The sequence below is a fragment of the Coturnix japonica genome, chromosome 9 (genome assembly GCF_001577835.2).
Source record: "Coturnix japonica isolate 7356 chromosome 9, Coturnix japonica 2.1, whole genome shotgun sequence".
NCBI lineage: Eukaryota > Metazoa > Chordata > Aves > Galliformes > Phasianidae > Coturnix > Coturnix japonica.
The window spans coordinates 3,975,068-3,987,544 of record NC_029524.1 but is presented as its reverse complement, the minus strand read 5'-3'; the positions used below and the strand labels follow the sequence as shown (position 1 = coordinate 3,987,544).

The following is a 12,477-nucleotide window of genomic DNA, read 5'->3' as shown; positions in this document are numbered from 1 at the left end:
CAGGACACTTCTCGTTTGTGCATTAAAAAAGTATATTTCAGACAACTTTATCAAATCATGACAAAGCACATGTCAATCTGCAATCTTCCAAACTGTCTATACGGAGCATTGCGTCTCGCACGTACAGACCTCGTGTCGTGGGCTTCACGTTTCCCAGCGACTTCAATCAGCGTCTTCTTCCTCCTCTTTTAAAACAATGAGACTCATTAAGCTTGAGATCGGCATGAAAATAGACTTATTTACAAGGGTAGGATGGAACAGAGGGGCAGGGCTGACAGCCAGGAATGCACTCCATGTCCTCAAACACGGACAGGGTTATTTAGGCCACAGGTTTGAAAGGGAATAAACCAGGAAACAGCAGACAGACAGACAACGTGTAGCACTGAATCGGAACTCAAAAATCAACTGGGCCCAATTAAAGATAAGAGATGAATCCCTGCAGATACTGTGTCGACTTGCACACGCAGTACGTCAAAGACAACAAGCGATTTTGGGTAAATGTCCTCTAAGGTTTCCGAGAATCCCGTGTGATCGGCGTGTTCATTTGTTCACTATTTGATAGCAAATCCAAGGACAGATGAGAGCGAGGTGCGATGAGGAGCCTCTGTGCTCCAAAGGATGCCATGTCTTAGCACAGCCCGCCCGTCTGCTGCTGGAACACATCGATAGTGTCTTCGTCTTCCATCTCCAGCTGTGAGGGTGATACGGAGAACACGAGTTCACAACCATAAACTTATAATAGAGTTACACAGGTTTTGAGATCTCTATTTCAAAGCAGACTCAGAACCCAGCCATCTAAAAGCAACCAACTCAGATGTGTTTCTTCTGTTCCTCACCTCAGGCCTCGTCAATGCAAGAAAACCCTTAAATTCTGAGCGCTGACTGAGCTGGCAGCAGCTACAGCACCCAGCTTTAGTCCTGGCTGTATCCAGACATGGGACAGAGCTGAAGAGCTCAGCACTCCCTCCAGGTCCTGCCCACAGCAGCACACAGGTGCCAGTGTGTTTGGCACCATCTGTTCATGCACATCTCCCACCCCAGCCAGCATAAAACACATATGGAAGAGACTGAAGAAGAAGCACAAAATGATCTGCACTAAAAGCACCTTTCATACCTGTGCAGGTGTGTCTGCTTCATTAATCGGCTGCCCGTCGAATCTGAATCTGATCTGCCTCATGGACAAACCCTGCCAATATACAGAGTGACACATGTGAGGAACCAAACCGAGACACGTCTGAATCCAAACAAAGCACTGACTGATTTAGTGCCGGGACGCATATTAACTAAATTAACATGTAATATAAGCAGATGGGGAACTTCATGCCTCTGTTGCTGTACAGGAGGGTGCAGAGCTGCCGGATGGATGCTGTGGCAGTGAGGGCGCACTCCATTCCATCGTAGATGTCATTGATAGAGATGTTAAAGAAAACCGGTCTCAGGACAGATCCCTGGGGGATGCCGCTCGTTACCGGCCTCCACCTGGACATAGAGCCATTGACCACCACCCTCTGTCTGCGGCCTTTCAACCAATTGCTTATCCATCTAGTTGTCCACCCATCAAATCCACCTCCCTCCAATTTGGAGATGAGGATGTGATGGGGGACCATGTTAAAGGCCTTGCTCAGGTCCAGGTAAGGTCAGGTGCAGGGATGGGGCAGAGCTTTAGGAGTGTGGAAGCAGAGGAAGGGCTCCACGTGCAGCAGCACACACACACAGCGCTGCCCGCACTCAGTGCTGGCTGTGGCCCCGTTGTACACACACCTGCCGCTCGCAGTAGGCCTTCATCAGCTTGCTGAGAGGCGTGTGCCGCTTGATCTTGAACTGCACGACGGAGCCGTCCTGCCCGGCCACCTTCAGGTTGATGTGGTCGTTCTCTGTCTTCACTCCTTCCTGAGGGGGGACAAACCGGACGAGAGCGGCGATCATCGCAGTGCCAGGCCCGACCCTCCCCCCCTTATCCCCCCATAGCTCATCCTACGGCCCGCCCCGTGCCCGCAGAGCCCCAGCCCTGCTCACCTTGGGCTTCTCCTCCGACATGGCGGAGGGTCGGGCCCGGGGTTGGGTTCGGTTCGGGCCCGTCCCGCGCTGCTCCCGCCGCCAACAACCACCGACCGCGAGAGCGCGCGCCGAGCCGCGCCCCCGCCACCCCGCGCCAGCAATCCCGCGTTCTGATTGGCCGCACGGCTGATCACGTGGGAAGGAGGAGGGTGAGCGACAGCGCGCGGCGCGGCGGCTCTAGAAAGTGCGTCACTGGATACGGCCCAGTACGGCTATAGCGCCCCCCAGCGGGCGGCCAGAGAACTGCACCGAGCGCAGCACCGGCTCCTGCCCTTCAGAATAAAGCGCTCACGTTGGGATAGTAATCAAATCGATTTAATACATCTTGACCACATCGCATCAGAACCCTACCGTATTGCAATCAGTAACAGGCACCGAGCCCAGGAGATGATCAATATAAGGCACAGAGGTAGAGGGGGCTGTGGAGGGTCCCTGGATTAGTTGCAAGTGAAGCGTGCATTTAGGGCCTGCCCCCAAAGGCCCAAGGCAGCGAGAAACTGGTGCTGGTGTGTGAGTGTATGCATAGAGCTGCAGGCAGACAGGGCACCCCTGAGCCACTGCTGCACACAGGGACATGAGCATCACAATGCACGCACCCAGCTTTGCATAAGGCAGAAGGAAGACACACTAGGCCACCTCAGCCAGGCACCGTGTTGTATTGTGCTGTGCTGCCACCCCCAGGTGAGTAAAGGAGGAGTGTGAAGCCCCAGTGTTATTGCCACCAAGTTTCCAGGCACAGAGTGAGGTTCCAGCCCGGCCAGGCACTGCAGCTGATCCTGGCACTGCAGCTGATCCTGGCACAGCCTCTGCAGCAAAAGCCCAGGGCAAGCTGAGAACTGGAGTGGGGAATGGGGGGAGTCACTGAGCAGGGCTTGTGGCAGCATGTGGCACCATAGGGGGCTCCTAGAAAGCAACCCAGAGTGAGGTGGGTCTAGAAGGAGGACGCCATTCACCAGGTGGGGCAGATCCAGAGAGGCTAGTTCTCAAATTTTGCATAAGGGTTCTCCTCCTTGAACAGGCCTGGAAGAAAAGAGAGACACTGAGAGTCACTCATTGCTCTGGGTGACAATTCTTTCACTAACCATCCTCTGCTCACCATCCTGCTCTAGAGACTATTGTACTATTGTCCTCATGGAAGGATGCGCCCACACCACCTCAACTCCTACCCCTCATGGGATATACATCAAGCTCTGTGTTCAGTCCTGGACCCTTCACTACAAGGAGGATGTGTGTCCAGCAGAGCTGAGGGGTCTGGGGCATAAAGTGTGATGGGGAGCAGCTGAGGGAACTGGGATGGTCACACTGAGGAACACAGTCTAGAGCTGCCACAGACATGGCTAAATGGTTGGAGTAGTTATCCCAGAGCTCTTTCTAATTTTAAACGATTCTACAACTCTAAAGCTTAGTGTAATTTGCTACTGCAAACGACTGTACCGTATTTTCTTCGGATTTCATCGTGCCGTGACTTCATCTCTGCTCTCCTGTAAGAAACAAACAGGAAAGAAACCACGAGTGACCAGCAGAACACAGCCAAGGAGGAGCTCCAGCTCCCAGCTCCCTCCCAGGGTGGAGGGAGCCCTCAGGCTGCTGGTCTCCCTGCAGCCCCCCTTCCCACAGGGCAGGGACTTCAGGATGGATACATGCCACCACCACAGTGCTGCATTCACAGATCCCAGCAGGGACTTAACTTGCAATATAGACCCTCATGCAGTGGCTGCAGCACCATGCACTGCAGTGTGGCACCCTGCAATTGGCACAGCACTGGGTCAGCAGGGCACAGGGCGATGTGGCCTCACCTCTCCTCCTGACGCACTCGTCTGCGCTCCCGCTCACGGGCAGCTCTTTCATCCTCCTTGTCTGGCCTGGAGCAAAGAAGAGCCCATCAGCTCACACCAAGACACAGCTGCACCTTAAGGATTCTTTGGGAGAACTAGGAACAGCCCACCCCGATACTTGCTTTTTGCTCTTCTTCTTACAACAGCAGCAGCAGCAGACAAGCAGCATGATGAGGATCGAGCCACCCACCACAGACATGGCAATGATCAGGGCTTCAAAATTCACTGCAAGATGCAACAAAACACACATGCACACCAGTGTACATCTGCCTGCTGACAGCCACACAGCTCCTGTCACTGGCAGCCTCAATTGCTGGACCTGAGGCATGCATGGCAGCCTGAGAAAGCAAGACAGACATCATCCACATGTGTGCTCAGTGTTGGCACCAGCATGAATGCATTGAGCACACTGCTACCAACCAGTGCCTGCAGGAAGCAGCAGGGCTCACCTGAGGCTACTGGGCTGGAGGCCACGTATTGGAAATCAGCAGCCATAGGCAAGAAACCTAACCATGCTTTTCACCTCTCCAATGGGAGCTTCTCCACCAGCAGCACCACCAGAATGCACTGAATCCAGGGCTTCACATCACCCTGCCCACAGCACCACACACTCCTCTGCCTGGTGAGGCAGGCTGCAGTCACACACCACAAACACAGCTCACAGCTAATCTCCTGCAGGACTAATCACCCCCGAGGCTCGTTTTGCAAGCTAAGGAATGTGTTCTTCCACAATGAGACCTTTTATGAAGCTACTCGCACACAAACTAGTATTTCAGGGTCTTACACAAGGTTCAGAAGAGCACACAGCGGTGCTCACAAAGAGCAGACTCTCCCTTTGGGGGGTGTGGAAGCTGTTCTCACTCCCCCACGGGCAGTGAGACAGAACAGCTGGTTGTGACCACAGTCCAGCAGCGCTGCAGCATGGGGACAGGTGATGGAAACTGAGCCCCAGCTTGTTCCCCTATCACCCTGCTCCCCAAGACCCATGCTTTGTCCATGCACCAGAGTACCATTGTGGCCCAAAGGAGACACAAAGCAGACAGGCCTCCCTCCACTCACCCCAGCAGACACCCCAGCGTGCAGAGCGGAGCTCGCAGAGGTCAGCAGGTGGGAGGATCCGTCGGACAGGGTATGGCACACACCTCCTGCTGCTGGCACACCACAGGCACTGCGGCACAGGAAAGCACAGCATTACTGTGAGGTACCCAAAGCAAGCAGCAGCAACCACTCTGTTCTGCAGCAGGTTCATCCTGCCAGGGAACGCTACAGAAACTCCCCATTCCCCAAGATGCTGAGAGTGCTTCTCCTGGCTCCACCCAACCAGCTCCAGCCCAAGAATCAGAATTCCTACAGCTGAACTTGAGGATTATAGGGGTATTTTCCAACCTTAACCCACCCCAGCCAGCAACCATGACCCTCAGTGCCACATCTCCACAGCTCTGGAACACCTCCATGGATGGTGACCACCACCATCTCCCTGAGCAGCCAAGGCAGCACTGCCCACAGCCCCCAGGCAGAGCTGCCTGGCTTCGGTCAGAGCTTCCTGGCCCAGCCAGCAGGGAGGTCTGCCTCAAGCCCAAACTTCTTGCTCTCAAGGCTGTGCAGTGGAGGAGGTTTGCAGGACAGCACGCAGCCCACAGCTGCCACCCTGGCAGCCCATCCTACCCCCACACACACATCACAGATGGGGCTACATACATCAGGAGCACCAAGAGGAAAGTTAACTGTTTCAAGTGAAAATCCCAGTGGGAAGGGACCTCTGGAAAGACCCTGCCCTATCTGCTGCATGCAGAGCTGAGGGCACTCAACCAGCAAACATCTGCTCATCATGCTTTGCAGTCAGGTGCTCCGGCATTCATAGGACTCAGCTGAGCACAAGCAGCAGCTCACATTCTTGAGGAGGAGCCCAGCACATTAAATGACTCAAGCAGCACACCATGAGACTCAAGCACTTCCTAGCAGCCACTCCCTGAGCACCAATGGGCGCTGGTCCTCTCAGTGCTATGGGCGGATGGGTGGTACCCACAGCGTGCTTGGGGCAGGGACAAAGGAGCTCCAAGAGGGAAGCAGCTCTTCATACAGCCCCCTAAAATACACATTATGCTTCTGGACATTAGGGAGAAGTCAGAGTTACTCCTGCTACTTACGGTGACATTCTTCAGGCACTCCTCGCAGCTTCTGTTTGTATACTGCTGACATTCTGTAGGAAGGAGAACAGAATGAGACACCTGAATACTTGGAGGACCTTGTTATAAGCTCTGTGCTCCTTAGAGCCTCTTTTTGTCCCCCACATTGCAGGGACCTGTGCCCTAGGACATGCTGCCATGCATTAAGCACTGCACCCATTGCTGTGGGCATGCCAACAGAGCTTGCTGTTGCCTTGGCATCTGCAGCAGCACCCTGGTTCTGGAGACAGATGCTGCCCCGTGCCCTCCAGAAGCCACATGGGTTGCAGCAGATAAGGGCTGATTTCAGAGCCTCAAAGGCAAACCCAAGCCTGGCCCACACCGACACAAAGCACTGAGCTGTCGGCTGCTCTGGGTAGCTGAGCAGTGCTATGATGGGATGTCCGGAGAGACCTGCTGGGCAGGGACAGACAACACGATCCCCTACCACTGGGTGAGAGGGCAGCTCAGGCAAACAGAACCCAGACAAGGAAGTTGCTACAAGGAAAAGCAGCAGGGAGGCAGAAAGGAGCAACTGCAGCCTCACAGCAGAGCAGCCCCCCAGTAACTGCAGCACGAGGAGCAAAGCTTTGCAAAGTCCCCCAGTTCCAAGGTGCTCCCTGTGTGCAAGCAGCAGAGCTGAGCTCTCCCCTTGCAGCTGGGAGGAAGCCTCAGCTGCGGCCCACTGTCAACAGCCGGTCACATGCTCTGCACAGCCCTCCAAACAACCCAGCAATTTATTAACACAGCTCAGATAAGGCTGTTTATGCACCACAGAGAGGCTGAGATTGCACGTTCCGCACAGCCCTGCAACGCTCTGGGAAGCCGCATCCTCCCCATTTCCCCAGCCAAGGCCAGGAAAGCATCACAGCTGTTGTGCTGCCTCGGCCTGTTTGCCTCCAGGGCGCTTGGAATCCGCCCTTTTGCCCCGGGAGGCGATGGGCCGGTTTACCACATCCCCATCAGCTCCGCTCTCCCTGGAGCGATCCCATTCGGGAGCTCCCAGCACTCACAACCACGTGCCACCCTCACGGCTCTGTGGGTTCAGCCCAGGACCCCAAACCCCGCGGTTACAACCCCTTACCACCACAGCAGTCCCAATCCCAGCCGCTACAGGCGTTATCTCAACCTCTCGCCAGCCACACGCCTGCTTCCCGGCCGGAGCCTCCAGCTCACGCGTGTCACACTTGGCTTTTGGCAGCGGAACACAAGGAATGCAGAAGTCACGCCGCTCCCAAGCGCAGCCGCCCAACGCTTCCGGAGCTGCCCCCCACCCGTGGCACCACCGGGACGGGACAACGGGATTCTCGCAGCCCCCACCCGAGACCCGCGCGGTTCCCCCCGCTCACCTCCCACCGCCTCCTGCTGCGCGGCAGCCGCGGGGAGCAGCACCACGAGTAACACGGCGCACAACCGCAGCACGGGCGGCAGAGCCATGACGGCACCGGCACACGGGGGCGGTGGGGCGGCCGCCGCCTTTCTAGGGCCGCCGGGGTGGGGCGGGACCGACGGGGGCGGGACGGAGGCGGCCCCGAGCTGCTCGGCCCCGGGGTGCGGAGAGCGGCGGGACCCCCACGCGCGGCGGTGGGACGAGGAGCCGTCACCGCTGCCTCCGTCCGACCCCGCGGCGTCGGTGCGGGCACAGCAAGAGTTTGGTGTGGGCACGGTGGGAAGCGGCATTAAGGGGCTTTTACACGGGGCTGCGATGGGATATGGGCGCAGGGAGGTGTGTTCCAGCACCCACGGTTCGCCCCAAAAACGCCTGTTCGCCTGCCCCGCATCCCCGGGGCCGGGTTGGAGCATCACTTCCCACGTGTGTGACGTAGTTCCAGCCCACCAGAAAGGAAAACATGGGGGGAAAAAAGAAAAAAAAAGCCGAAATTCTATAGCTTGAACACGTGGCATCGTGCTTCTGCACCGCTGGCTTCGTCACGCAGCTCGTTGCCCTCTCTCTGAAGGCTCCAGCGATGTGTTCCCGGTGATGGAGTCCCGCTGGCTTGCAGAGGTCTGCCAAACCGCGCAGCAGGCGGAGGTGCAGGGGAGGGGGGATTTGGCAGCTCCGAGGGAGAAACGTGGGGCCCCTCGAACGGAGCTGCCGGGGAACCGGGGCTGAAGGAGACACCGGGACTTCCTCGGTGCTCGAGGCTGGATGGCAGAGGTGCCACCCACCCAATGTCACCTGCATCCCCCCCCGCACCACCCGTGTCCCCTCCAGTGCCACCCCTGCCCCCTCCACTGTCACCGTATCTCCACCCCTTTGCCCTCCAGTGCCATCATCAAACACTGCGCATCCCCTTTTGGGGAGCTCCAAAAGCCGCCGGGAGGAGGGCAGCTCCCGTCCTGCCGTGCTCCAGCGGGGCCTTCCTGTGCGCTCTCCTTATTTGTCGATGAAGGGTATTTTCGCCCCGCTTAAGATGGCCTCAAGTGGTTTCTAAGGCAACAGTGCTAAAGTCATCACTGCCATGGAAACCCTCTCTTTGGCATAATATAAATATTTTCCTTGTGGAGGGAGGCTGGATGAGTGGGCGATGTGCTATTTTCTAGCGCTCGCTGGCTGCAGCAGGACAATCTCCAGGAGATGGGGGGGCCAGGGAGGATAAAATTAGCTCAGCACGGCGGCCGGCGATGGAGAGGGAGACTGCCAGCATTGCAATGGGGCTCCTGTGTCTCTTAAATGTTACTCTGCAGGGAGAGAAAGGAAAAATATCCTGAGAGGGCAGCAGCCACTGCATCCATCATCAGAGCCATGTGGGAGCTGAGGCTTTCCTGACAGAGATGCTGCTCCCATCCCATTGCTTCCATCCCACTGCTCCCATCCCACTGTTACCATCCCTGTATTCCCATCCCACAGCTCCTTTCACTCTATTCCCATCTTACAGCTCCCATCCCACTGCCCCCATCCCATCCGTCCCATCTCACAGCTCCCATTCCACTGTTCCTATTCCTCTGCCCTCATCCCACTACCCCATGGGGCTGAGCCCATGCAGTCCCCATTGCTCACTTTGGCATTGCCCTACAGTGCTGCCCCGCTGGATAAAGACCAAACTCCACAAACAGGCAATGTGTCCCAGCTGCTCACTGGATCCCAGATAAAACCCCAAGGATCTGCAGGCTAAATATAGCCTGAGCCCCTGTAAATTAAACAAAAGCTTTTTGCCAGGCTCACAGAAAGCTGGTTCCAGCATTGGTTTTCTCTATGTAAGGTATAACTCCAGCACTATCTGTTATTGTTAGCTGGAACTCCCCGTGCTGCCGGCCCCCCTGGCATGGTTCTTTGGGAACACGCATCATGTAGGGCTGAGCTTCTCTCTCCCAGCTGCTGCTCCTGAACCCCCACCCTGCAGGGATCCTCATCCCCTCCTGCCCCAGCACCATCCTTCCTGTGCATCCCAGGGCCTCCATTTGTGCACTGCCTGCTGCCCGCCTGCTTTCAGTGAACTCAACAGAAGAAGTCAGCCCCCCCAGGCTGCCATGGCTATATTTAGTTGGAACTTTTCTGTCCAGGATTCAGACTCTATTTGGAAACCTTGTGCCTTGGCTCAGCTCCAAGCATCCTGGTTTTATACAGTAATCCCTCAGCATATGGCAAATGGTTCTTGTCTCCCCACGGCTGCATCTTGGCCCCAGCAGTGTGACGGCACAGCTCTGAGCTGAAAGCGAGATGGGCTGTGGTTGTGACCCAGCATCCCTGGGCCAGAAGCTCTTTGAATAGCAACATCCTCCTCATTTTGCTTTCAAGCATGTCCAGAGCTTCCCTGACCCCACTGTTTCCCAGAGCTCTGATGGATGCCGGGCTGTGCCCAAGGCGTCACAAACCCATACATTTATCTGTAGGTTGGTTTGGGTGAATCAGGGTTTAGCACAACCCTGTGTGTTCACAGGGCTTGATGCAGCCCCTCCATCTCCGCCTATTTGTGGGGAACTCCCTCTGCAGCTTTGCAGCGCTGCAACCCTCACACAACAAGCAAAACGAGGATGTGGCCTGGGAGTCCTCCAAAACCTTCCAACACTTTTAAATCAGCCCTAGCAGTGCTGGGGAGGCAGGAGCTGGGGGTTTGTCAGGAGGGTTTCAGCCCCATGAGTGCAGCACTCAGCAAAGGTTCCAGCTCTGCGCATAACTCTGTGTGTGCGTAAGTGTATGACAGCATCTCTCTTGGAAGCCCTCAGCACTGATATTCCAGCCTGTGGAAAGCAAAACCAGAGGTTCCCAATGATGTGCACGTTTCTCTTCTTGAGAGACACGGGGAGGGATGGAGCCAGCTAGGAAAGGTGATCCCATGGCTATTTATACAACGCTTCAAAACGGTTTAACTTCAGGACAGGAATGATGATATATAACAAAACTATCCGCTTCAGAACTTCCAGACCTAAATCCCACACCATTATTTTAATGCAGCAGGTTAAAGGATCTGAAAGAGTGTGTACTTGAAGTGATGCTTCATCTCACTCCTTGCAGCCTGCAGTGGGAGCAGCTGGGAGGTGCTGCTGGGTGCCAGGCACCTGTGGGATGTGCAGGCTTTGGGAGTCCAGGGGGTGGAATGAGAGTCCCGCAACGCCCCAGCACTGCTGGAGCCCATCCAAGCTGTATGGCTTTGCTGAGACACCCATGAGTGTGCTCCCTACAGCGCTGTGATTCATCCGCAGCCACTCGATTCAGCTGTAGCCTTTCATCTGCAGGGAATGTGGCATTTTCCTAAATTGCATGGGCTTTTTGTGCTGCTATTACACACCTACGGGTCCAGCTGTTCCATTCTGGACAGTTTCTGGATGGTGCCATCCTGTCTGAAACGTACCAGGTGCTCACACAGCTCGGGTTCTGCAGTACAGGGTGGCACTGGGTCACACCACAGCCCAGCAGCAGCCTGGGGCTGTGGAGTGTCTGCGAGCAGCAGCACCGTGAGTGCTGAGCCCTGCCTGCAGGCTGTGCACATCCACGCATCCCACAGGGTGGGATCGTTTCACATCTATTTGCCACGGCTTCTCTCCATCTCAGCTACGCCAGCCTGGGAGTCGCAGCTCGTGGTGCCAAACGCCGCCCCGCCGTGTTTATTAATGCTGATTGTAAAACCTTGGCAAACGCTTCTGCCAGCAGGTCTGCAGAAACCCCGCCGGATGCGGTGCCTCCGAGCAGATGGGGCTGGTTAGGAGGTGTCACTCTGCTAACAGCACCGCGCCGCTCCGAGCTCACAGCACGCTCTGAGCCAGCAGCGAGCTGAGCTGATGGCACGGGGAGCGCAGCCCTGAGTGCCCGGCCGGGCAGCACCTCCTCCTTCCCTGTTCTCACTGCCTGCAACTTCTCCTCCAGCCCACCGTGCTCGTATCCTCACTGCCATCATTGTTTCTGTGCAGCACCGATGTGCCTGAGATCATGCACAGCACCACTGCTTTGTAGTTTCCCCATCACTCCTTCCATTTGCTCGGTCCTCCATCATCAAAAACCTCCCCCAGGTGCCCAGGGGCGTTCAGTGAATGCACACTGATGACATCAGCTGTTCAAGGCTTCACAGGTGCACAGGGAACCTCCACGTCTCCAAGCAGCCTCCACGACTGTTTTTCTATATATTTTAGTGAGAGTGTGATTTTCTAACTATGCTGTTTACTCGGGTTAAAATAACCACTGGGAACAGAGTCACCCACAGCACCATTTTCTAAATGCCTCAGTAGTGTCTCATCACATCAGCGTTAGGTGAGACAGGCACAGAGGGGCTGCGTGGAAGCACGCCTCTCTGCTCTGCCAAGATGTAATTCCAGGGAGCTCCATGACTGGGATACGGGTGGCAATCCTTAGCAAAATGCCCCCAGCTGTATGGCTGTCCCCTCCTACAGGCTATGCATTGTTATTGTCTATGGCAGAAGGCTCGGGGCTGCTTGCCCAGCCCAGCACCCAGGTGAAAAAGCTGCACTCCATCCCTGCTTCACCCACACCATCCTTTGGCTGCTGGCTGCATGGGAGAGCTCAGCAAAGCGACCGGCTCAGGAGCATTCCGGCACCATGCCCAAGGGACACCCCTCCCCGTGGTGTTTTCTAATTTCAAGGCAGATCTGTCACTCCCCAGGCTGCACGCCACGTCTTGCTGTGAGTTAATATAAAGCCACGACCACCCGCGGGCAGGAGCAGGAGAGCTCGTCCTTCTCACGGCCACGCAGAGCAAAAGTGCAAAAAAAAAAGCAAGCCAAAAAAACAGCCTGGATGTTTCTCCCGTGGGTTTTTGCCTTTGAAATCTGACATCTTTCCTCTCTCAGTGAGGAACACACTGGGGAGGCAGGAGGCAGCCCGCTTGTCTCTATGCTGCAGGATGGGCTCGTTCTGTTGTATCTCCTCTGGGCTGCCCATTCCTCAGTGCCACAACGGGCTCTGCAGTTCCCATCTCCATCATATATGTAGTAAAATAATGGGGTTTTAACTGCTGGGGATCCCT

General features: G+C 55.9%; 2 protein-coding genes across 2 annotated transcripts; both read right to left on the bottom strand.

Moving 5' to 3' along the window:
* Nucleotides 1-14: 14 nt before the first annotated feature.
* Nucleotides 15-2,159, bottom strand: LOC107317986 (small ubiquitin-related modifier 3). The gene is made up of 4 exons (XM_015871281.2): nt 2,017-2,159; nt 1,762-1,890; nt 1,115-1,186; nt 15-691 (listed from the first exon to the last, which is right to left on the bottom strand). Exons 1-4 carry the CDS (start codon nt 2,035-2,037, stop codon nt 629-631), a joined length of 285 nt encoding a protein of 94 aa, XP_015726767.1. The 5' UTR covers nt 2,038-2,159; the 3' UTR covers nt 15-628.
* Nucleotides 2,160-2,351: 192 nt separating this feature from the next.
* On the bottom strand, nt 2,352-7,753 carry PTTG1IP (PTTG1 interacting protein). The gene is made up of 7 exons (XM_015871280.1): nt 7,408-7,753; nt 6,041-6,093; nt 4,953-5,061; nt 4,016-4,118; nt 3,855-3,920; nt 3,493-3,539; nt 2,352-3,078 (listed from the first exon to the last, which is right to left on the bottom strand). The coding sequence occupies exons 1-7, from the start codon at nt 7,736-7,738 to the stop codon at nt 3,035-3,037; spliced, it is 753 nt and encodes a 250-aa protein (XP_015726766.1). The 5' UTR covers nt 7,739-7,753; the 3' UTR covers nt 2,352-3,034.
* Between the last annotated feature and the right edge of the window lie 4,724 nt (nt 7,754-12,477).